The 26,996-nt window shown below is 45.8% G+C and overlaps 1 protein-coding gene across 2 annotated transcripts in view; it reads left to right on the top strand.

Moving 5' to 3' along the window:
• The window catches only part of LOC126277936 (protein phosphatase 1 regulatory subunit 14C), an 866,863-nt gene that overhangs the window by 815,551 nt on the left and 24,316 nt on the right, over nucleotides 1-26,996 (top strand). For both annotated transcript variants that reach the window (XM_049977519.1, XM_049977518.1), the window contains one exon: nucleotides 3,142-3,228. In XM_049977519.1, the coding sequence (XP_049833476.1) occupies nucleotides 3,142-3,228 (87 nt within the window). The remainder of the gene's footprint in view (nucleotides 1-3,141; nucleotides 3,229-26,996) is intronic.

Below are 26,996 nucleotides of genomic sequence, written 5' to 3'. Positions count from 1 at the left end.
CATGCACCTATGCTGACTGCTGTTGAACGGCGACGAAGAATGGAATTTGTACCCCAGTCACATTTTACGCTCCAGCGGTCAGATGGCTGTTGGCATTACGGTGTGTAACGGCTGAAAGCAAAAGATTCAAGGGGGAAGGAGGGGGCGGTATAGGCTGGGGAATGTTTCCTTGGCATTCCCTGGCTCATCGCGTCATTCTGGAAGCCACAGTGTATCAACACAAGTACGCATCTGTTCTTTGGTGCTGTGTCCACTCCTATACGAACTTTGTATTTTCTTGGCGTGACCGAGCGAGGTGGCGTAGTGTTATCATACTGCATTCGCATTCGGGAGGACGACGGTTGAAACCCGCGTCCGGCAATCCTGATTCAGATTTTCCGTGATTTCCCTAAATAGCTTCAGGCAAATGCCGGGGTGGTTCCTTTGAAAAGGTATTGCCAACTTCCCTCCCCATCCGTCTCTAATCCGATGAGACGGATGACCTCACTCTTAGATCCCCTCTGGCAAATCAACCGACCAACCAATCCTCGGCATGATGGCGCCTAATACCTGGACAATGCAACTTCTCACACACTGGCACTGTACGTGCATGTTTCGAAGAGCACCAGGATGAGTTTACAGTACTCCCTCCGAATTTAAACCCAAGCCTGTGGGAACACCTCAGTTGGGCTGTTCGCGCCACAGATATTCAACCAAGAAACCTAAGGTGCAACCAAGAAACCTAAGGTGGCCACGGCACTGGAGTCTGCGTGGCTTCATATCCCTGGCGGTGCCTTCCACAACCTCATTGACACTCTTCTTGCACATTTCGCTGCGGTCCATGCTGCCTCAGGTGGTTATTCTGGCTTTTGACAGGTGGTCACTTTCATGTGACTGGACACTGTAGTTACGTTACACGCGGGGATGTTACACTCTTCCATTCGGAGCCCTCTAGCAGCAGAGGGTTGCAGGTTGCGTCAGCGATGCAGGAAAGTCATCCGAGTAATAAACATCACTTGTGTTTCCTTCTCAATATTGGTTGTGGTAATACAAGCATTACTTTTCAGCACAGCACACCCTCGTCCACAAGTATTGATGTAAACGAAGTATTATGGGTGTTCCATTGATAGTGACCAGGCCTAATATCTCACGAAACAAGCATCAAACGAAAAAACTACAAAGAACGAAACTCGTGTAGCTTGAAGGGGGAAACGACATGGCGCTATGGTTGGCCCGCTAGCTGGCGCTGCCATTGATCAAACGGATATCAACTGTGTTTTTTTTTTTTTTAAATAGGAACCCCCATTTTTCTTACATAGTCGTGTAGTACGTAAAGAAATGTGAATGGTTTAGTTGGACCACTCTTTGCGCTTTGTGATAGATCGCGCTGTAATAGTCATAAACGTATAAGTACGTAGAATTTACAGGTAATCACTCTGTAACAGCATGCGTTCTCAGAAATGGTAAGTCCACAAAGGTACATGTATCACATTCGAACAACCGAAATAAAATGTTCAAACGTACCTACGTTCTGTATTTTAGTTTAAAAAACTTACCTGTTACCAACTGTTCGTCTAAAATTGTGAGCCATATGTTTGTGACTAATACAGCGTCATCTATCACAAAGTGAAAAAAGTGATCCAACTAAAACATTCTTATTTCTGTACGTACTACACGAATATGTAATCAAAGATGGGGGTTCCTAAAATGGGGGTTCCTATTTAAAAAAAAAAAAAAAAAACGCAGCTGATATCCGTCTGACCTATGGCAGCGCCATCTAGCGGGCTAACGATAGTACCATCTGGTTTCCCCCTTCAAGCTAGACAATTTTCGTTCTTTATAGTTTTGTTTGACGCTTATTTCGTGAGATATTTGGCCCGGTCACGATCAATGGACCACCCTGTATAACTGCTAGTAATATTAAAATCGGAATTTAAAAGAGTGTATGACTGCAAGTAATATTTGCGCGGGTTGGGAAACGACTATGAGCACCCATGGCTCCGCTCTGTCTCTCAACATGCGAAGGGAACTTGTAAGACTACATACATACTCCGCAGGCCACTGTGCAGTGCATAGCAGAGGGCAATTTATAACATTTATATTCGTTGTCCAGTTCCATTCGCAAATGGTGTGAGGAAAGAGAGATTGCCTGTGTCGCAGCAAGCCCCAATCCGTGTTATTTTTGCCTTTGATGAGATGAGCTTAGGAGGCAGTAGAATCGTCCTGAAGTCTGTTACAAAATTCCGCTCCTCTTAACCTCGTTAATATCTTTTAGCGAAAACATCGATCCTCTCTCTACAACTAAATTACATCCTGTTTCCAAGAGCACATGGGCTGTTTCAGAGTTAAAGAATGAAACACATCGGTTGTAGCTAAGTATTAAAGCGAAACAGGGCACATAGAAAGCGATATTCAGATACTACATAGTTAAAAGAAGAGCTGTAATATAGACTTAGAAGAAGTGAAAGTTTTCATCCGTGGCCAAAAGTCGAAATATAAAATGACAGTTTTAAAGAACTCGCAGTTCTCCACCAATGTTAACTGTGTTAAATTAGAAATTCCAAAATGATAGTGTTTATAATATAATGCCATACTTTTAATGCGACGTTATGTTGGCATTAGTAATATGAAATAGTTTGTGTTCTGTGCTATTGCAACAAATTTCTTCTGCTAACATGGAAGTGTGGAAAAGACAGTACAAACTGGCAGCTAACGCTGACATTTGACAGTTCGCTAGTAAAGTCAAATCAAGCTTTGTTTTTGACTTCCATTTAGTTTCTAGTGCACATTGTTTTTGATTGTAATAAATAACTTGAGATCAGAGATAGTTGTACTCCATTATTTACTCGTCTGATTTTGTCTCGTCCTGCTAATTAGCGTGCCAAGCTTCACATAAGGGCTCCGTGGCTTCTGAACTTCGGCCCGCGCTGCAGACGGCCTTCTTTTGTGTGTTACGCAGTGTGAAACAAGTTTTACCTTGCCTTCACTCACAAACTATGCTCAACTTCGATATAACCTGACTACATTTTTTAGTGCCACAGGATAGATTACGAGAAGGCCACGTACCAGTGGCGTTTTGGGAAAGTAAAATTATTACCTGCAACGCGCTTGTTCTCTAGAGGCGTCGATGCGTTGCTGACTGGTATTTTCTTTATGTTGCAGGAGAACTCGAAGACGCGCGAAGTGGAAGTGGATATCGATGAGCTTCTAGACATGGACAGCGACGATCAGAGGCGGCGACATCTGCAGGCAAGTACCAGCACCGCGACTTCCCGCTTTTAGAATGACCTTCCGGGGAGCGAAGTATGATGACGGAAGAATCGCAACTCCAAGACGGAGTTGTGCGACATGAGCAGCGAAAGTTGGGTGACATGTTGTTACATATGAAAGATGATCCCGAAAGGTGTCTGTTGAAATTTCGCTAGCTGCACCATTCTTATGCGACTGGCGTTACTAGCGCCACGCTGTGACGGTCGTGAGCGTTAGTTGTTATTGAGATTGGACGTGGTGAGTTGATATTCGTCAAGAATGGCTTTAAGGCGACAAAGATGCCATTATCAACACCTCACTGAGTTTGAAAAAGAGAAGAGGAATGTTCCTTTTAGCGATATTGCAGAAAGACTTGGCAGGAATGTAGCCACTGTACGTGATTGCTGGCAGTGGTGGTCACGGGAATGTACGGCCCCAAGAAGACGGACGGCCATATGGCACTACCTAGGGGGAAGACCATCATGTTCGGCGTATGGCTCTGGCGCATCGTACTCCATCTGCAGCAGCAATTTCAGCAGCAGTTGGGGCCACAGTGACACAACGAACTGTTACAAATCTGTTACTTGAGACAGACGCCCTGAAGCGTGCGTTCTAGTGACCCACACCACCATTTGCGACTTCAGTGGTGTCAAGCGAAAGCTCATTGGAGGACAGGATGGAGGTGTGTTGTGGTTTTTGACGAAAGCTGGTTCTGCCTCGGTGCCAGTGACGATCGAGGGTTGGTTGGAAGGAAGCCAGTTGAGGGCCTGCAACCAACTGGACCTACGCCTGGAATTATCGTCTGGGGCACGATTTCATACGCCAGCAGGAGCACTCTCGTAGCTTTCCCATGCATGCTGACTCCCATTCAAGACCAGCATTCCAGGGCGTGTTTTCCAACAGGATAACGCTCGCCCACTTACTGCTGTTGTAACCCAACATGCTCTAGAAAGTGTCGACATGTTGCCTTGGCCTGCTCGATTACTAGAGCTGTTGTCTCCTGTCGAGTACATATGGGACTCCATCGGTCGACAACTCCAGCGTTGTCCACAAATAGCGTTAATCGCTCTTGTATTGACACACCTACAACACAATGAATGCACGTTTGCTTGCTTGAATTCAACATTCTTGGGGTTATACTGGTTGTTGACGTACTATTATTTCACATTTGCAATGGTTTATCTCGCGCTTACATTAATCTTAATTATTTAAATGTACTACCTAGACAGATGTATTCCCGAAATTTCATTACTCTACATTAATTAGTTTTCGGTATTGCCATTTTTCTCTCCGTCACTGTATTTCCAACTGTTCTTTCCTTTCTTCCATCGGATTTCAAGAATCGTACCATCAGTATCGATTAGGAGTTCAGTGTAACGTAATTCTAAAAGTGAAATACGTATCATCAAAAGTACGAACTTATCAGCATTGTTGTTGTTGTCGTCGTCTCTGTCTTGGTCTTCAGTCCGAAGACTGGTTTGGTATAGCTCTCCACAGTAGTCAGTCTGTGTAAACCTCTTCATCTCTGCTCAGCTACTACAACCTACATCGTGCTTACTCTGTTCAAGGCTTGACCTCCCTGTACAACTTTTACCCCCACACACTTGCTTCCATTACCGAATTGCCCGACGATGTATCCTTTCAACCGATCCCTGCGTTTAGTCACGCTGTCCCTCAATTTTTTTTTTTTTTTCAAAATCGATTCACTTCCACATCATTAGTTATTCGATCTATCAATCTAATCTTTACCATTGTTCTGTAGCACCCCATTTCAAAAGCTTCAGTTCTCTTCTTGTCTGAACTGCTTACCGTCCCCGTTGCCCTTCTGTATAAGGCTACACTCCAGAAAAAATAGATCCAGAAAAAGTTAAGAAAAATACTTAAATTTGTATTCGATGTTAACAAATTTTTCTTGTTTCGGAATTGATTTCCTTGTGCCAGTCTCTGCTTCCGCCGTCGTTAGTTATTTTTCTACCCAAATAGCAAAACTCATCTACCGCTTTTTAGTGCCTAATTTCCTAATACAATTTTTATAAGCATCATGTGACTTAACTAGACTACATTCCATTGTTCTTGTTTTACTTTTGTTGCTCTTCTTCCAACGTTTTTTCAATACACTACTCATTCAATTCAATTCGTCTTCCACCTCATTCACCATCTCTGACTTGCACGGTGACATAGTCCGACAATAAAGTTTTAATTTCTTCTATATGAACTTAAATTCCATTTCGAAATTTACTGCTTGCTTTGTGTACAGGTAGAATAACGTCGCGATGTGTTACAACCTTGACTCGCTCGAATCACTGCTTGCCTTTCCTGTCCTTCGATTCCTTTAACTGCAGTGTGTGTTCTGCACAGGTTGTAAATAATCTTTCACTCCCTGTATTTTCCCCCTGGTACCTTCAGAATTTAAAGGAACGTATTCCAGTCAAGTTTGTCAAAAGTTTTCTCTAAATCTTTTCGTTTGGACCTACTTGGAACCGCGGGGTTTGTTTTGACTCTTTACGCAACTCTTCTGTTTCTGTTTAGCCCAGAAAGCCTTCATTTTCTGGCTGTGAGTAAGCTTCCTGCTTTTTCTCCTCTGTGCTTCGCTTCGGTTCCTGTGTTGTTTTTGCTGGTAAGGGACGCTGGGAATACCCTCTTGTAGAGTGATCTGCCGGAATTTGGACAGGTCCTGTGTGATTTCTAATGGAATTACACGTCGCTCCAGGTCTGACTTCACTGTGGTGATTCATTTGTACTTCGAGGCTTTCCCTCCACCTGTCTTGGTGAAGGTCTTGTTCGTGAGACTGCAAAGATTCAAGCAGGTCAAATCTTCTCAAAAGGCCAGGCGCCTCTTCCTCATTGATGTGACTGTCTTCCTGGAGACTGAACAGTTCACTATTGTGTCTGCTCTTGTAGGTGTTATCCTCTTCTTTTATTGGCCGTAGTATTCTCCATTGAATTTTCCGTTGCTAGAGCTGTAGTTTCCTGAGTGGACTCTTCCTATTCATCAAGAGGCATTGAGAGGCGAATAACAAGATGGGTTACTGCTGTGTTGTAATGTGTGCGTTTAAAGTTCTTAGAAAGGTACTCGGAGATGTGAATTCTCTGCCAGCAGTGCTAAACCCTCTCCACCCTGGGACATCTTGTAAATGTTGCCAAATTCTCACTCTGATTTACTTGAATCCACTCTCCTAATTAGTGACTGCAGGAACTTTATGAATAATGGTGCGTTCCATGGGATTGCAGATGGTGTTCAGTTTTTATCAACAAATGCTGTACAAGGTGGGTTTGCTTTTTCCAGTAAATCATCTAGGACGAGTCGTTGAATCATTATGGCCTGGCGAGTTCGTACATTTCTCCGGAACCCAAACTGATTTTATCCGAGATAAATAATTCGTGTCAATATTTTGGAACCACGATTTATTAAACTAATAGTACGGTAATATTCACACCTGTATACATCTGCTAATGGCAGCACAATAAATTTATGTTTAACAGACACACAATTAATAGCTTACATTGTTCGTGGCACCAGACTGCTTCGAGCTACTATTGGCTGCCAACATTTATCTGTGAGGACTTTTATATAATAGTAACAAACGCTGTGCCGCATTGATTTGTGAACAAGGCTCGGACTGCGGGAGGAGAGGTGTTCATACCTGCAGCCAACCATTTAGAATCCTGTTTTCTTAAATCAACTAAGCTAAAAACTGACTGAAGTATATTTGAGATCTGCAGGAATGAGACTACAGACAAACTGAAATTGGACATCACATAACAGACGAAGTGGGAAGCAAAATCATTCGTGACGGGCGACGCAGAGTAGCATAGGCAAAGAGGGCATACTTCGTAAAAAAAAAAAAAAAAAAGGTTGTGGGTGGGTTCTGAAAATTAGGCGTCCGGTTAAGTTAAGAAATGAAGAAGTCTACAAAACTGGAATATGTGGAAAATACTGACTTGAAGAAGGGACATGATGGTAGGATGTGTATAGAGGGAGCCATACGTTATGTATATATAGAAACTTAAAGCCATACATAGAAAGAACTGCTATGAGATGGTACAGAAGGTAACTGAAAGAAATACGCAATGAGACAAACAAAAACAGTATATTTGTTCAACGACAATACTTACAGGGAAATTGCCACGATTTGTGGTGGTCCTTTGGACATGATTCTTAATATGGTGTGTGATCACCACGGATGACGATTCATACTCAGTAACGTCCTCCTGTCGCGGTAAGCAGTTTTTCGCTAGGAAACGATCTACACTGGTGTGTAAAACTTAAGGATGAAAGTAAGTTTCGCATGACGTGTCACTGGCAAGTAACATAGCGCGATGAAACTTGCACCACACAGACGTACAGTGCGGTATAGTACAGAAGGTAAGTGAAAGAAACACGCAGTGAGACGGACGGAAATGAGATTTTCATTCAAAGGCAATAATTACACCTGAGTCACAGCTGTTTATTATGGTCCCTTGGATATGATAAAAAGCGGGACATGTTCCTTAATAGGCCATGTGATCACAACGAGGGTACTTTTTCTGCAACGTGCTCCCACGCTGGCTACAAAGTACAGCAAATGGGCTGGACTGCCTGTTATGTCGACTTGAATTCCATCTAACACGTGTGGGATACGCTAGGCAGACGTATTGCAGCACGTCAGTTGTCAGTTATCTTCTGTACTATGCTGTAGCAGTTCTTTCTGCGTAGGGTCCCAGTTTCATCGCGCTGTATTACTTGGCAGTGATACGTCATGCGGAAGTCCTTACGTGTTGCACACCAGTGTAATTAGGGGCTCGGACACTAAACGCATACTCGGAGATGAAGAGATTGCCACAGGAGAAGAAATCGTGGCGGGCCGCATTAAACCAGCCAAAAGACTGATGGGGGAAATGAAAATCGCGTAAGGCGGGTCCGAGTTCGTTCATTTGAAAAGGATACGGCAGATAAACAGGAAAGATTGGTGCTCCTGAACGAATGCCGAAAGCTTGACTTCATTTCTGGCTCATAAGATATGTGACCAGTGGCCAGTCAGGACTACACTGCACTTTTTAGCGAACTAGAGGAAGGCGACTTTATCCGCTTACTTGTTGGCATGTGGAGCTTTATCAGAAACGACTACACTTTGTAACTACACTGGCCTGTGAAAGTGACATGCCTCGATATGTTTCAAATAATGTCATTGTTGCAACTTTAGACATGCCCTTTTGATGATTTCAGGAAAAATATTTCCAAAAGTATTTTTCTTGTACGCAGGTGAACATTTATTAGCAAACACTGTCAGAGATCATCTATTAGCAAACACTGTCACAGATTGCGGTGGTCATGCTTTTTGGCACAAATAAGCATTATTTCAGTAACACTAGAGGATTGTATTATAAACCTAAACAAATTTTGTCATCACAGTAGCCTTAGTGGTTCAAATGGCTCTGAGCACTATGGGACTTAACATCTGTGGTCATCAGTTCCCTAGAACATAGAACAACTTAAACCTAACTAACCTAAGGACATCACACATATCCATGCCCGAGGCAGGATTCGAACCTGCGACCGTAGCGGTCACCCCCTGCGGGTTCGGGGGTTAGAATAGACCCGCGGTATTCGTGCCTGTCGTAAGAGGCGACTAAAAGGAGTCTCAAACTTTTCGGCCTTATATGATGGTCCCCTGTTGGGTTTGACCATCTCTCAAAATTTTCCGAAGAGCGAGCGGATTGGGGAAGGGCGCCTTACTTGTTGCATTGTGTCCATCTTGCGATCAGACCTTTCGCCAGCTTATACACCGTTGAACTGCAGTCCTGTCCGCTCTCCATCTCTTGGGCATGACTCTTTTTCTGCGTGCAGATAACACCTTGCACTGTGCAGTGCCTCTTTCTGCACCGACGGCGACCATGGACCACATGTTACCTAACATCCAGCACGGTAGCCAGTCCGTTGTGGTGGGGCCGCCATGTACCCTGTTGGTTGTAGCCCCCTTGCAACACAGGGATCGCTCTACTGATGCCTGCGCCGTTAACTCCCCACGTATGCCAAGGAGTAGATGCCTATCCTCCTGGGGTACCTGGACTCCCGGCAATGGCCATCCTGCCAGATGGCTTTTGCCGTGGCTGGGTGGCGCCCGTGGGGAGGGCCCTTGGTCGGAGTAGGTGGCATCAGGGCGGATGACCCGCAATGAAGCGTGGTACATCGTCTCTCGCTGGTGGCCACCCGCCAGCAGTCTCTAAGCGTTCTCGGGCTCAGTTTAACGCTCAGAAATACGATCCGAAAACGTTCCCCTCCCTGACACACCGTGGGAGGAACGTAAGTCTCAGGATGGCAGTAGCAGTTATTCGCCCCGCTTCTTAGTTTGTACGAGGGTTGATGGGTAGTCTTTTCTCTCCACAAAGCCTCAGTTCTTCGTCGAGCATTTAGAGGACAAGTGTGGGGAGGTGGAGGGCTTGTCAAAAATGCGCTCTGGGTCAGTCCTGATACAAACGGCATCCTCTGCCCAGTCACGACGGTTACTCGCTTGTGACAAGTTGGGGGATGTTGCCGTTACGATCACACCCCATAAGAGTTTAAATATAGACCAAGGAGTTATTTACCATAGGGATCTTCTTTTGCAGTCTGATGAAGAGGTGCGCGCCAATTTAGAGCGCCGAGGTGTACATTTCGTCCGGCGCGTTCATCGGGGTCCGAAGGAAAATCAGATTGCTACCGGTGCCTTCATCTTGGCCTTCGAAGGGGATACATTACCGGAAAAAGTCAAGGTGATGGTCTACCGATGTGACGTTAAGCCCTATATCCCTCCCCCGATGCGGTGCTTTAAGTGCTGGAAGTTCGGCCATATGTCTTCTTGCTGCACTTCCAGCCTCACATGTCGAGATTGTGGACGCCCATCACATCCCAATACTCCCATCTGTGTCAACTGCAGGGAGCACCATTCACCTTGCTCGCCAGACTGCCGAATTTTCCAGAAAGAGCATAAAATCAAGGAATACAAGATCCTGGACCGACTAACCTATACTGAGGCCAAGAGGAAATACGACCGACTCCATCCTGTGAGAATGACATCTTCCTACGCTGCTGCTACAACACCTGTGCTAGCCCCGTCTGTTTCTCCAATTGTGGGCGGATCAACTAGTAAAACTCCTCCTGCCCCCTCGCCAGTGGGGGGCTCTACCCACCGGGTTGCTCCTGCGCCACCTACCTCAGGAGCAACACCATCCCACCCATCGGGGACGTCTGTCCCCACTTCTAAGCCGGAGAAGTGTCCAACTTCTTCGGCTTCTCACGCTCGCAAGGGGTCCCTTGGGTCCCTCCCTTCCCAGGTTTCCGCCAGCGAGAAGCCTGACGACCGACAATGGCGTAAGTGCCCGCAATCAGCTGGTCTTAGGGCTTCACGATCCTCCTCCGTCCCGGAGACTGAATCGGTGAAGCCCTCCCAGCCAGTGCGACCCAAGGAATGGCGTGAGAAACCCAAGAAGTGCTCTCAGCCCAAGGAACTCGCGGTGGCAGCCATCCCACCGCAACCTTCCAGCTCTGCGTCTGAGGATGCGGTGGAGATTCTGGCGTCCGCTGAGGACTTCGATCTCGCCGGTCCATCAGACGCCATGGGAAGCACTATCACAGGTGCTAAATCGGTGGCAGCAGGTGACCCAGCGGCGTAATCTCCCTTCCCAGTCCCGTCAAGCCTTTCTCAGCCATGGACAACACCATCCTCCAGTGGAACTGCAGCGGTTTCTTCCACCATCTAGCTGAGCTCAGCCAACTTATCAGCCTTCACCCTTTCCTCTGCATTGCTCTGCAGGAAACTTGGTTTCCGGCAATGCGAACCCCCGCCCTCTGTGGCTATCGGGGTTATTATAAGAACCGGGCAGCTTACGAAAGGGTGTCTGGTGGCGTCTGCATCTATGTCCTGAACTCTCTTCACAGCGAATCTGTACCTCTCCACACACCTTTAGAGGCTGTCGCTGTTCGGGTGTGGACGCCACAGGCTGTTACCGTCTGCAGTCTTTACCTTCCACCGGATGGTGATGTCACGCATCATGTCCTGGCTGCTCTGATAGCTCAATTGCCTCCACCTTTCCTGTTACTGGGCGACTTTAACGCCCATAACCATCTGTGGGGTGGGTCAGTGGCAACAGGTCGAGACGCCATCGTTGAGCATTTACTGGCGCAGCTCGATCTCTCAGTCTTAAATGATGGTGCCTTCACACACTTCAGTGTGGCGCATGGCACATACTCCGCCATTGACCTTTCCATCTGTAGCCCTAGCCTCTTACCGTTTGTCCAATGGAGAGTGCATGACGACCTATGTGGTAGTGACCACTTTCCGATCTTTCTGTCACTGCCACAGCGTCAGTCTTCTGGGCGCCCTAGCAGATGGGCTATGAATCAGGCTGACTAGGACTTGTTCTCCTCCACTGCCGTTATTGAGCCTCTCTCTAACGATGCCATTGATGCAGTGGTTCAATCGGTCACCACCGGCATCGTTACTGCCGCCGAATCTGCCATTCCCCGTTCTTCTGGGTCCCTTCGGCGGCGGACTGTGCCTTGGTGGTCGCCTGAGATCGCTGAAGCGATTAAAGCTTGCCGGCGGGCGCTCCAGCGTCACAAGCGACATCCCTCAATCGACCACCTTATGGCCTTCAAACGGCTGCGTGCGCGAACCCGCTGCATTATCCGCCAACGCAAGCAGGAGTGCTGGGAGCGGTATGTGTCCACCATTGGCCTCCATGTCACTCCATCGCAGGTCTGGGCCAAGATTCGCCGCCTCTATGGCTATCGGATACCTGTCAGTGTCCTGCGCTCTCACTGAATGGAGCAGTTTGTACTGACTCCGACGTCATTGCAAACCGCTTGGCAGAGCACTTTACAATGACTTCCGCTTCTGCCAACTACCCCTTGGGCTTCCGCTCCATTAAGGAGCGGATAGAACGTCGGAGTCTTTCTTTTCGCACTCACCATCCTGAATTGTACAATGTTCCATTCAGTGAGTGGGAATTTCGAAGTGCCCTCGCCGCTTGTCCTGATACCGCTCCTGGGCCAGATAGCATCCACTCTCAGATGCTGAAACACCTTTCAGTGTACTGCCAGCGACGCCTCCTCGATCTTTGCAACCGCATTTGGGTCGAGGGTGAAACCAGGGAAGAACCCGTTGGAGGTGGACAGCTACCGTCCCATTAGCCTCACCAACGTTCTTTGCAAGTTGCATGGACGGATGGTGAGCCGGCGCTTGAATTGGGTACTGGAGTCTCGAGGCCTTCTGGCTCCGTCTCAGGGTGGGTTCCGTAAAGGCCGCTCCGCCGCCGACAATCTGGTGAGCCTGGAGTCGGCCATCCGTACTGCCTTTGCCCGCCGTCAGCATCTGGTTGCTGTCTTTTTCGACATGCGGAAGGCGTATGATACGACATGGCGTCATCACATCCTTTCTACGCTTCATGGATGGGGTCTTCGGGGTCCTCTGCCGATCTATATCCGCAATTTTCTGTCGTATCGTACCTTCCGTGTGCACGTCGCGGCCTCATATAGTACCTCCCAAGTCCAGGAGAACGGTGTGCCACAGGGTTCTGTTCTCAGTGTGTGTCTGTTTTTAATAGCTATTAACGGGCTCGCTGCGGCTGTGGGAAATACTGTCTCCGCTTCCCTGTATGCTGACGACTTCTGCCTTTACTACAGCTCTATTGGCATTGCAGCTGCTGAACGTCGGCTACAGGGCGCAATCCGCAAGGCGCAGTCTTGGGCTGTAGCGAATGGTTTTCAGTTTTCCGCAGCCAAGACCTGCGTTATGCATTTCTGCCGGCGACGCACTGTTAACCCGGAGCCGCGGCTTTATCTTGACGGCGAGCTTCTTAAAGTGGTGGAGTCACATAGGTTTTCGGGGATGGTTTTTGATGCCCGGTTGACTTGGCTGCCTCATATTCGGCAGCTTAAACAGGCGTGTTGGCGGCATCTAAATGATATGCGATGCCTGAGCCACACCAGGTGGGGTGCCGACCGATCTACTCTCCTACGGCTTTACCAGGCGTTAATCCAGTCCCGTCTGGACTACGGGAGTCTGACTTATGGCTCAGCATCCCCATCTGCATTGCGGGTGCTGGACCCAATCCTCCACAGCGGGATACGCCTTGCCACTGGTGCCTTCCGAACCAGCCGTGTGGACAGCATACTTGTGGAGGCAGGTGTCCCTCCACTGCGGTTACGACGCCAACAATTACTGGCTGCTTATGCTGCCCATGTTTTTAGCTTGCCCGGGCATCCAAATTATCGTGTCCTCTTCCTGCAGTCAGTCGTTCATCTGCCAGAACGTCGGCCCCGGTTGGGTTGTCCGATCACCGTACGTGTCAAACAGCTTCTCTCCTGGCTTGGGTGTTTCCCTGTTCCACCTCCTTTCCGGGCCCCTCTGTGTACACCCCCGTGGTGTGTGCCTCGCCCTTGCCTTCGGCTCGACTTGGCACATGGCCCGAAGGACTCAGTCCCTCCGGAGGCCTTCCGACGCCGCTTTTATTCCATTCTGGCCACGTATAAGGGCTCTGGCGTTGTCTACACCGACGGTTCGATGGTTGCTGGTCTAGTCGGTTATGCACTAACTCTAGGGGACCATTCTGAACAACGTTCGTTGCCGGCTGGCTGCAGTGTTTACACTGCTGAGCTGGTCGCCATCTTTCGTACCCTAGAGTATATCCGCTCCTGCTCAGGTGAGTCCTTCGTTATCTGTAACGATTCCCTGAGCGGTTTACGAGCTCTCGACCAGTGTTTCCCTCGTTCTCGTCTGGTGATGGCTATCCAGGAGTCACTGCATACTCTCGCCCGTAGCGGCAGGTCTGTGGTCTTTGTTTGGACCCCAGGCCATGTTGGTATACCCGGCAATGAAACTGTTGACCGCCTGGCGAAAGAGGCCACCATTGCGCCATCTCTGGAGATTGGCCTCCCGGCGGCTGATTTGCGGGCAGTCTTACGCCGCAAAGTTCTCTCGTTTTGGGATGCTGAATGGCGCGGTCTGACCACCCCTAACAAACTCCGTGCCGTCAAGGACACGACGACTGTGTGGCGGTCATCCATGCGAGCCAACCGCAGGGACTCAGTCGTCCTTTGTCGGCTCCGCGTTGGCCACACCCGACTCACGCACAGTTATTTACTGTGTCGTGAGGATCCCCCTCTTTGTCGTTGTGGGGCGTCCTTGACGGTGGTCCATATTGTGTCGGAGTGCGCCCTTTTAACCGTGCTCAGGCAGACTTTTGCAATGCCTGACACGCTCTCTGCTCTTTTATCATATGACTCTGCCATGGTGGACTTGGTTTTGTGTTTTATTCGGACAGGGTTTTTTTATCCTTTAATCTGAGTTTTTTAGTGTTGATTCTGGCTTTCACCCTCTGATTTTAAACTGAGTTTTTTAAAGCGTTCTTGGTGGTTGGCTTTTCCTCTTTTTCTCTACGGTCGGCCAACCACCGTCACACTGTGTGTTTTAATTTGTTTTTCTGATCTCTGTCAGAGTATTTCATGCCCTGTTTCGTCTGCTGTCTTTCCTGTTGTTCGTTTTTTATTCTCTTCGGGTGTTTTTAGTTTTTATGGAACAAGGGACCGATGACCATAGTAGTCTGGTCCCTTTAATCCCACAAGCCAACCAACCAACCAACCAACCGTAGCGGTGACGCTGTTCCAGACTGAAGCGCCTAGAACCGCACGGCCACACCTGCCGACCTAGCCTTAGTGAAATAAGAGTAATTTAAGGACTACATTAAGGTACGTAACTTCTCCGACAAATAACATTTAGCAGTAAGTAAAAATCACTGGCCACATTTTTATGGCCAATTCTGAACAGCAATCTGCGCCTGCATAAAAATGCAACGGAACTGGTGTCTTCCTAAAATCCAACGAATTCAGATATCCAGTGAATATTAAAAACTAGTTGACTATGAAATCTGAAAATATTTTCAGATTTAACGACCCTAATGGACAGTGGTTTGCATGACAGAAAGGCAACGAAAGAAAAGGTGTTAAGGAAACACAACTTTGTATTTCTCTAATACAATTTGCTGCATTTCAACTTGTTGGGTGTAATTTTACACTAAGTTAAGTCACGGAGTGTAGTTTTCTTTTTATAATTTTTATTTTTTAATTTTTTTACGTGTATTTCTCAATAATACTTAGACATTTTGCTGTTTGAGTCATATATGAGAAGTTAACCAAGAAAGGAAGAAATCCGTATCGCAGCGTGCGTACGCAAGTATTAACCGTCGACCATCACTTTTGTTTGACAATAATGCTCACACACTGAAATTTACTAACGTTTATTCATTGAATATTCACGTTTCAGCTAAATAAACCACCGACTGCATTAATTTTGATGCATCATATTTTCGTAAAAATCTAACCTTTTTGCAATTATGCACTGTTGTACGTTCATGATGACACATATTGTGGCATCTTTTACAACGAAATTCCATAGATATTGTTTTCATGTTATCCTTAAAGTCCAATTCTGTGTGACAGGTGTGAAGTTTCTCTAAGTAGGTATTTCTTATATTGTTCATAATATCGCGGAAATTGCAGAAGAATAATACAGTTTCTTGTATCGCCAATGGTATACTTTTTTGTAAGCACATTACGTTTTTGAGTTAAATACTTGAATTCCACTCTGATCTGCATCGTGTCCCTGTTACCAGAATTTGCATCTCATAGACTCACTCAGTTTTAACACACTCTTTCTGCTCTGTAACCATTTAATATTCTCGTCGCTAGAAAATATAGGGACGTTCACAGCACGCCGTCATTCTTGCCCGCGAAGCCATTGTACACGTTCACTTTCCATCTGAGCTATCAGACGCGCACTACTTTAACCTGAAACGTGGCTGTACCTAGCCACACTACCAAGGTAGCTGCCGCTTCAGCCTGGTACGCGGTTCGGTCTGTCTAGTAATACGTCGCATTTTTGTTCTTCGGAAAACAGTGGCTATTCTAAAGTTTTAATTATGACGTCGAAAAAAAGTTACGTAATTAATTTTTTATTTGACGCAGGTGAATGTCTGAAGTCCTGGCACACTTTTAAATTGCCTTGCGGCTACATGAGTGTGTTACTAGGGTATTATTATTATTATTTATATAAAGTTTTCAAGGCATAGAACTGATATAGTGATGGTGGTCTGCAGTCCGAAGACTGGTTAGATGCAGCTGTCAGTGCTAGTCTGTCCTGTGGAAGCTCTTCATCTCTGCATAACTACTATAGACTTCATGTATTTCAACTTGCCACTGTACAAGCATCGGTCATCTACGATTTTTACCCTTTCCTCTCCACATTTCCATCTGTTACAAAAGCCACGAACTCTTCATGTCTCAGGAAGCGCCCTATCTACATCTACGTCTAGTAGATACTCCACAAGTCACTCACTGTACAGTGCGTGGCGGAGGCTACCCTGTACCACTATTTGTCACTTCCCCCCTCCTGTTCCACTCGCAAATAGAGCGAGGGAAAACTCCTATCTGTACGCCTCGGTGTAAGCCCTGTCGTATCTTTGTGGTCCTTACGCACTATGTACGTTGGCGGCAGTAGAATCGTTCGGCAGTCAGCTTCAAATGCCGGTTCTCTAAATTTTTCCGGAAAGAAGGTCGGCTTCCCTCCAGGGAACCCCATTAGAGTTCACGAAACGTCTGCGTAACACTTGCTTGTTTGTTCGAACCTCCCTGTAATAAATCTAGCAGCCCGCCTCTGAATTGCTTCGAAGTCGTCTTTCAATGCAACTTGGTACGGAACTCAAACACACTCGAGCAGTACTCAAGAATAGGTTGCACCAACGTCCTACGGTGTCTCCTTTACAAGTGAACTACTCTTTTCTAAGATTCTCCCAATAAACTGAATTCGACCATGTGCCTTCCTCACCACAGTTTTCACATACTCGTTCCACATCGTATCGCTTTGTAACGCTACGTCCAGATATTTAAACGACTTGGCTGTGTCAAGCTGGACACTAGTAATATTGTATCCGAGCATTGTAGGTTGGTTCTTCCTACTCATGCGCATTAACTTAAATGTTTCCACATGTAGGGCTCTAGCTGCCATTCATCACACCAACGTTAAATTTTGTCTAAGTCGTCTTTTATCTTCCTGTAGTCACTCAATTTCCACACCTTACCGTACACCACAGCATCATCAGCAAACAATCGCAGACTGCTTCCCACCTGATTGCCAAATCATTTATGTATACAGGGTGTTACAAAAAGGTACGGCCAAACTTTCAGGAAACATTCCTCACACACAAATAAAGAAAAAATGTTATGTGGACAAGTATCCGGAAACGCTTAATTTCCGTGTTAGAGCTCATTTTAGTTTCGTCAGTATGTACTGTACTTCCTCGATTCACCGCCATGATATCATACGGGATACTCTACCTGTGCTGCTAGAACATGTGCCTTTACAAGTACGACACAACATGTGGTTCATGCACGATGGAGCTCCTGCACATTTCAGTCGAAGTGTTCGTACGCTGCTCAACAACAGATTCGGTGATCGATGGATTGGTAGAGGCGGACCAATTCCATGGCCTCCACGCTCTCCTGACCTCAACCCTCTTGACTTTCATTTATGGGGGCATTTGAAAGTTCTTGTCTACCCAACCCCGGTACCAAATGTAGATACTCTTCGTGCTCGTATTGTGGACGGCTGTGATACAATACGCCATTCTCCAGGGCTGCATCACCGCATCAGGGATTCCATGCGACGGAGGGTGGATGCATGTATCCTCGCTAACGGAGGACATTTTGAACATTTCCTGTAACAAAGTGGTACGTTCTGTTGCTGTGTGTTTCCATTCCATGATTAATGTGATTTGAAGAGAAGTAATAAAATAAGCTCTAACATGGAAGTAAGCATTTCTGGACACATGTCCACTTAACATATTTTCTTTCTTTGTGTGTGAGGAATATTTCCTGAAAGTTTAGCCGTACCTTTTTGTAACACCCTGTATAGAGAACAACAGCGGCGGTCCTATCACGCTTGCCTGGGGGAGTCCTGAAGATACCCTTGTCTCTGGTGAAAACTCGCCTTCGAGGACAACATACTGGGTTCTATTATTTAAGAAGTCTTCGAGCCACTCTCATATCCGTGAATTTTTTATTCCATGTGCTCGTACCTTCTTTAACAGCCTACAATGGGGCACCGTGTCAAATGCTTTCAGGAAATGTAGAAATATGGAGCCTGCCTGTTGTCCTTCATCCGTAGTTCATAGTGTGAGAAAAGGGCAAGCTGTTTCACACGAACGATGCTTTCTAAAACCGTTCTGATTCGTACACACAAACTTTTCAGCCTCAAGAAAGTTTATTGTATTCGAACCAAGAATATGTTTAAGGATTATGCAGCAAACAGAAGTTAGAGATATTGGTCAGTATTTTTGCGGGTCTGTTCTTTTGCCTTTCTTATATCTTGGAATCACCTGCGCTTTTCATCGAGCTTTTCTTTAAATCCGATTCTGCCATAACTTTCTTCCCCCCCCCCCCCCCCTCCTCAAACCAGTGCATTACCTCCTCATTAGTTATTCTACCTACCCATTCTCCTGTAGCACCACATATTTCAAAGGCGTCTGTTCTCTTCTTTGGCCGCCCACGTTTCACGGGCGCTTTAAACGTCGTGTGGGGGAGAGAGCGTCGTGACCTCGGACGAGCTTGTGGGCGGCCCAGCATATCGAACGCGGTTGTCTCTGGCGGCTGATAGGAAATCCATAGCGGGACCGAGGGGCCACTAATTAGGAGCCGCGGACGTGCCGAGGACCGCCGCCGGGGTGCCAGCGCATGCCACTCGGGCCGTGCGCTGGTCGGGGGCGCATCGCTGCCGTCTCAGCACATTGAGCGGGGCGACGGCAGCTCAGTGCACTTTCTGTTCACAGGTTTCTATTGGAAAGCTGCACCGCTCGTGCCAGCAATACACCAATGTGAACCTGACATTGTCTCTTCCCGACAAGCATTCTGCCACTCAGTCCTCCAGTACGAAACTTCTCAAGCCACGACAAATTTCACTTATTTTAACAAAAAAACCTACCTCTGGCCATCTCTGAAATGAAGAACAACTTTTTTGAGATGCTTTCAGATATTATTCAGAATAAATAACTTAAGATCTCGTAGGTGATTTTGTAGATAGCAGAATAATTAACAGTGTCACACACACAGATGAGGCTCTGATAATTGTGACATCATGCTAAGGTTAGCTGAACGAAGCGGAGAGTGTGGTCTTGGAATAAACAATACCAAAACCATAGAGATGATAGTAGATCGTTCTAATGACAACAGATCTGACAGCACATACATTGAAACTTCCTGGCAGATTAAAACTGTGTGCCGGATCGAGACTCGAACTCATGACCTTTGCCTTTCGTGGGCAAGTGCTCTACCATCTGAGCTACCCAAGCACGACTCACGCCCCGTCCTCACAGCTTTACTTCTGCCATTACCTCGTCTCCTACCTTCCAAACTTTACAGAATCTCTCATGCGAACCTTGCAGAACTAGCACTCCTGCCTTGCGGATGTTTCCAGAATGAGAATTTCCCCTCTGCACCGGAGTGTGCGCTGATATGAAATTTCCTGACAGATTAAAACTGTGTGCCGGACTGAGACTCGAACTCGGGACCTTTGCCTTTCGCGGGCAAGTGCCTTACCATCTGAGCTACCCAAGCACGACTCACGCCCCCCTCCTCACAGCTTTACTTCTGCAGCTTTACTTTACGAGTGCTAGTTCTGCAAGGTTCGCAGGAGAGCTTCTGTAAAGTTTGGAAGGTAGGAGACGAGGTAATGGCAGAAGTAAAGCTGTGAGTACCGGGCGTGAGTCGTGCTTCGGTAGCTCGGTTGGTAGAGCACTTGCCCGCGAAAGGCAAAGGTCCCGAGTTCGAGTCTCGGTTCGGCACACAGTTTTAATCTGCCAGGAAGTTTCATATCAGCACACCCTCCGCTGCAGAGTGGAAATTCTCATTCTGATCACAAACATTGCTGGCCTTGAGTGGTCAGTCGCTTCGAGTATTTAGGATCTGCTGCCACTGAAACTAGAGATTGCGAGCCTGAGATTCGTAGGCCCTTGTCGACTGAGAGAAATTCTATACCATACCTTGTTCGCATCTGGAAGGACACCTCCATTACTGCCAAGGCAAAACACACCGTCGTCCGGAAACTATAGTTTCCTCTGTCGCGAACTGTGCGGAAACTATGACGATGAACACGGCGGCTCGTCGCAGGATTGATGCTCTGGAAATGTGGTGTTGTAGGAGATTACTTCGAGTACTATGGACAGGACATAGAACTAATGAATCAATACTGAGGCAGCTCAGCATCAGACCAAGGCTAACGACTTTTGTCAACAAAATCAGTTAAAATATTTTGATCGCATTGCCAGAAGGCAAGAGGCAATAGAAAGAGGAATGGATAGACCGAATTAAGAGCTTGACCGGGAAAAGGGATGCGGCTGTAACAAGTCATCATGTCTAAGACAGAGCTTTATGGAGATTGATCGACAAGGGGCTTACCACGTGGTGCCACTACTACAACGATGCGTAGAGCTGGACGAGAGAGAGAGAGACAGAGAGAGAGAGAGAGAGAGAGAGAGAGAGAGAGAGAGAGAGTGTCTGGGACCTGTCTAGAAATTGAGAACAGACTTTTGACATGGTTAGAGATATTACACGAAATACATGATTACAGAGATTTCCTGTCGCCACGAGGACGAGCATGCAAAATTAGTATAAAGACGTCGATTTTTGACATAGATGTACCCGTACGTAAAACATCAATTCTAGAAATGTTTGTCATCGATGTTTTCATTTGGAACACCAGCGTCTGCGAGGAGCGTTTAGCAAGTAGTGAGAGTATTTAGTTTCTGAAATCAGGTTGGTTTTGATCCCGGCGGAGGTTCGATTCCTCCCTCGGGCATGGGCATGGACATGGGTGTGCGTGCGTGTGTGTGTGTGTGTGTGTGTGTGTGTGTGTGTGTGTGTGTGTGTGTGTGTTTTTGTCAGGATAATTTAGGTTAAGTAGTGTGTAAGCTTAGGGACTGATGACCTCAGCAGTTAAGTCCATAAGATTTCACACACATTTGAACAGGTTGATTTTATTCAGGACCATATTATTTCCCTCTCTCTCTCTCTCTCTCTCTCTCTCTCTCTCTCTCTCTCTCTCTCTCTCTCTCTCTCTCTCTTTTTTTTTTTTTTTTTTTGCTACAAAACTCTGTTTTTCAATCGCCGTTCTATGTGACGAACTTACTGGGAGATCCTGTATGCCCGCATGGTAGCACTGTACTGGTCGACGTCGGAGCCAACGCCTTGCTGCGTCAATAACCTCCCTACCACCCACGTACTGCTTCCTACTGCTTCCTGCGTAGTGCTTCCGTCTTCGGGCCAAACAGATGGAGGTCGGTAGGTGTGAGATCCGGGCTGCACGGTGTGTGAGGGAAAACAGCCCAATGAAGTTTTGTGAGCTTCGGTCGGGTGCACGGACTCGGATAGGACCTTGCGTCCTATTGGAGAAGTTCGTTTGCTTTTGCTGTGGTGACGCTGAAATCGTTTCTTCAATTTGTTGACGGTAGCACAATATACGTCAGAGTTGATCGTTGACCATGAAGGAGGGCATCAAACAGAAAAACCCTTCACAGTCCCAGAAGAGAGTCGTCATGACTTTACCGGATGAGGGTGCAGCGTGGATTTCTTCTTCGGAGGAGGTGCTGTGGCGCCACGCCATGAATTGGCGTTTTGTTTCCTGTTCGAAGTGATGAACTTGCGTTTCATCGCGTATGACGATGCTCGACAAAAAGTTGTCACGATTAACCTCGTAACGTGCAAGCATTACGACACACGTCCTTCGTTTCTCTTTATGGCCTTCTGTTAGTGTCCGTACATTGCAACACTACGGGAGTCACAGCAGTGAGCGGCCGGTCGGCACGCGGGAGGGACAGGTTAGAGCGACCTTGTTGCGATGATGTCAGACGTCTCGCCCGACGATTCTGAGTGCTTTTGTTCACTGTCAGGCCTCCGTAGACGTTCTGCAAGCGCCTATGAATATCTGCAATGTTCAGGTTTTCCGCCGAAAGAAACTCGATGGGAACACAATGCCCCACAATGAATTCCTCATTTTTAAACGGAAACTGGCCGAGAAAAAATAGTGTTGCGTTACGTATTGAACGCCCCCCACGGACTACTTCAGCTCTAATAAAATCAGTGACCCATGTACTATTTCATTGTCCAGCTATTTCAATATATAACACCATTTTTTTCTAGAATCGCCCAATTGCCATGTGGAATGGTGTGAGAAGTACAAGGATGGACAAAAGTATTGAAGCACCGCGAGAAATGCATTCTTGAACATAAATGCAGATGCTAGTCTAGTTTGTTGTATTTGAGCACGCAAGACACATGCGCGATGTCCTCGATACGTTGCAAGTGTCAGTCACGGTCAGAACAGTGTTCCGTACAGTTGTGAGTGAGTTATGTAGGTGGTAAGTGACATCGAACGTGGGCAAATTGTTCTCTCTCGTATAGTGGGTGCTTCTGTAACCAAGTTAGCAGAAGTGTTTGATGTTTCAAGAGGCACCGATCGAAGATTTGTATCCTTTGCAAGGAAAGTGGAAAAACAAAATCCGCTAAATCTCAACGCGGAAGAAAGTGTGTGTTGAGTGATTGTCACGGAGCGCCAATCAAGAGCATTTTGACAAAAAATAAGGGGACGACAGTTGCAAAAGTCACTGCACAACTGAATGTTGCTCTCGCGACGCCTGTCAACACGAAAACAACACGAAGGGAATTCCATAAGATTTGCAGGACCAGTTGAAATTCCAAAACCACTCATCTGTGATGCAAATGCCCATAGCAGGCAAAAACGTGGTGCCGAAGCCACAAAACGTCTACTATGGCGCAAGGGAAGAAATGCATTTGGTCGGATGACTCGTTTCACACTTTTTCCGACTTGTGGCGGAGTTTACGTCCCAAGAGTAAACATGGTGCGGATTATGTGATGATTTGGACAGACACATCGTATTACTGATTTTGGTCCGAGACTCGTTTGATTGTTGAAAGCAGATTACGGAGCCTGTCGTAGCTTCAGCGGAGACTGCCACCCATTTTTCAGGCTTTGTGTAGGTCTTTCACAGCTACCGTAGTGGTCTCGGGGCACGTACAGTCGCCGCTTGCTTCACCCTCACAGAAAATCTCCTACTTCATGCCGTTGACAGTTTCTCACGACAAAGAGATAATAGCTTTGAAACTATGGAAAGAGTACCTACGAAAGCACGTATGAAGGGCAGGATGAAACAAACACACGTAATAAAATTGTGGGAGGCGAAAGAAATAACACCATCGCAGAGCCGGCCGGGTTGGCAGAGCGGTTCTAAGCGCTACAGTCTGGAACCGCGCGACCGCTACGGTCGCAGGTTCGAATTCTGCCTCGGGCATGGATGTGTGTGATGTTCTTAGGTTAGTTAGGTTTAAGTAGTTCTAAGTTCTAAGGGAAAGCTGACCTCAGAAGTTAAGTCCCATAGTGCTCAGAGCCATTTTGAACCATCTCGGAGGAAATAGAAAGAGAAGCTATGCATATGTTGAATGTAGAGAAAGCTCCATTAAAAACGAAAAATGTCAAAGCTCCTGGAGTAGATGACATCACAGTGGAAATGATCAAAGCCACAGGATCTATTGGAATTCAGGGGCTGTATAGAATAACGAGGATAGTATGGACATAAGGAGAGCTTCCTGATGGCTGGACATAGGGATTTATTGCACCTATTTTTACGAAGGGTAACAAGGTTCCCTGCGAGAACGACAGAGAAAAAGCATTACAGTGTTACTGCATGAAGATTTATGAAAAGATAATTTTACGTGAAATTAGGACCAAGATAGAACCGCAGTCAAGGACAACGAGGATTCGACCTGGAGGACCAGCTATGGACGCCGTATTTACCGCTAACAGGTAGCAGATGGGAATTCGGAAAAGATGCTGTAGCTGCATTTGTAGTTATAAACAAAAGGAGAGAGATATGCAAGGTCTGAATAGACTAGAATTGTCAAAAACATTGTAAATCAGAATCAGAAACATGTATAATAAATGGCTGAACTGGGATTAATGCACGGCGAGAATTAAGAATGGTTTAGAACAGGCAGAGGAAGCTCTTTCTTGTGCTTTCAATATAGTCGTGAACAAAACATAAGGAAACCACGCCAGAGATCAATAGCAGGTGATATGAAAATCATAGCACACGCAGACGATGTGCTGATTTGGGAAGAGCAGAAATTACAACTACTACTAAACACCTGGAACAGCTACTAAACATATGGCAGGGCGTAATCGAAGAAGCAGGCTTGGAAATATGCTTGAAAAAAAAGTGGTATTGAAAATCAGCTGGAAAATTTGGAGATAATAGAAAAATTATTAAAAAAAGTGGATGCTTTAAGATATCAGGGAAGTCAACCAAGGCAGGAAACATCAAGGATAAAATTACGGAGGAGTTAGAAAATTCTTCACAATTTTTTGTTGTGTGTCGGCCATAATTGGAAAATACCTGCCAAAGTAAAGATCATGATATACAAATTATATCATTTAATCTATCTCGTGCAGGTCAGTCATTCTGGAGCAAAAAAAGTCATACTCCCACTTTTTTTAAGTTGAATTTTCGAATGTGCTGTCAAAATGATTATCGATAGCGAAAGCAGATGGGCTTTTGAGCCAAACAATCTTCGTATAGTTACTGTGGATGCCAGAGTTAAATGGAACACCCTTTATTAATAGAGGAGCCATTGTTCCAGCTGTTAACACTACTCAGCTGCTGTTCTTATCTAATACTTCATTCGGAGCATTTATTAAACATTACTGCCATCTTTAAAACACAAAAACTTTTAATTGTCTTGCTCGCAAAAAATGCATTACTTTACAATTGGTTACTAGTTTCTGTTATTAAACAACTATCTTCAGATCTGAAACAAAATCACAAACAGAAAATTGCCTTTGGTTAAAGAGACCTTACCGAACTTCAAAAACTTTTGCCAAATAGCAATAAAAGTCTGACATATAGCCAAGCAACTTTTAAAAACAAATTAAAATTTCTGAATGACCACTCCTTCTACTCAGTAGATGAACTTTTAGATATGAACTATTTTTAAAAATATCCTCCTCCTCAAACTGACACGTTCCACATCATTACGAAATGTATTCATGATCTATGGACAAATATTAAGGTGATGTAAATGCATTTCAAGGTAGTGAACGTTAAATACAAGGGGACGATCAAGAAGCTCCCGTAGGATGGCGTTGGTGTAGCGTACTTGCATCGTGACGCGACTCTGATGCACCTACATGTAGACAAAGGATTACTGTGGCATTAGTGTTTTTCCGGCATGGGTGCAGGAAATTCGGAAACGTGAGCTATGGCGACGTTATTACCAAATGTGTCCAAGCAGGACTAAAGTGCTGTTATATTTCTCTTGACTTTGAAGAACAAACAACGGAGAACGAAGAACGTGCATGGGGAAGCATGCCTGTCGAAAACTACTGTTTGTGGAATGGGGCGCGTAGGGTTTATGCTGTTTCATAAGGCACGTCCCCATATCACAAATGTCTTAATGCAGAGGTTAAGCGAACTGGGGCGAAAAACACTAGACCACCTGGCCTATAGTCCTGATATCTCCCTGTGCGATTATTTAAAAACGACATTGAAAGGTCGATAATTCCTGTCGGACCAGGATACGCAGTGAGCAGTTAAGGGACTTCTTGAAAAAGCAAGGCACGTTGTTTTACCAAAGGGTTATCTTTAACCTGGTGCGCTGGTGTGATGGTTGCCTGAATGCTCGAGGCGATTTTTCACGTTAGGCTTACAGATTCTACGGCCTTCGTATGGAAACTTTTCACTCGTGGTAAACACACTGCGTCTACGATAGTGTCGACTAGAACACCATTGTCTGATTGGTGCTATGTAAGGAAATGGAAGATATATACAACAGTACCAAGACATAATATCAGAAAATTGTGACGATGATGTTCTAGCCCACATTGTGCGTAGACACAGTGTCTACCATGGGTGGCAGACCTATTTCAACAATATGTAACGTTCATTGCCTTGAAATATGTTATGTTCTTGAAGTTTGTTAAAGTCAGCTTAACCCAAAGCAATTTACTGTTTCTCATTGTTTTGGATCTGAAGATGGTCGTTCAGCAACCGAAACTAGTAAGCAGCTGCAATATAATTTTTGCGCAAGAACAGTTCAAAGATTTTGTAATTTTTTTAAAAAAAAGTTTAAAAAATATATAACATAACTGTTCTCCATCACCTGATAATGTCAGGTCGTATTAATTGCAATCTTGATACAGGAAAAGTTACAGTACTAGTAGGAATTTACGTAGGCCCATTCTAGTTTAAATATTATGGTAAATTATAGAAGACCCTAATAAGGTACTTTTTACTTTCATTTTTAATATCTGGGATTTCCAGTTTCCCTTATGATATCTGTTAGCAACGTATTGTAGACATTTGCAATGCAGTATAAGATATATTAATCTTTGTAAGGTTATAGGGTAAGCTGTGTGATGTGAACCGTTGTAAGTCTGTTCCGATAGCCGTCTAGATGTGTTTGTGCCCTTTAAGCGTGTACTAGTCTCATCAGCAAACATTGCAATTTTAGACGAGCCTTCCTATGTCCCAAGTAATTTATGTTAGTCAAAACTGGAGCACGTCACGTACCGAACCTCGCCGATATCATATTTAGTCTAATGTATCACTTCGAATTTAGATTTATTTCTCTGTTGTAATTTATTGATGTAACCTCAGCTTTCTTGTGTTGAGATACGACTTCATCCATACGA

The sequence above is a fragment of the Schistocerca gregaria genome, chromosome 6, assembly GCF_023897955.1.
Source record: "Schistocerca gregaria isolate iqSchGreg1 chromosome 6, iqSchGreg1.2, whole genome shotgun sequence".
Taxonomy (NCBI): domain Eukaryota; kingdom Metazoa; phylum Arthropoda; class Insecta; order Orthoptera; family Acrididae; genus Schistocerca; species Schistocerca gregaria.
The sequence above is the reverse complement of the archived record's forward strand: the minus strand, read 5'-3'. Positions and strand labels throughout refer to the sequence as shown.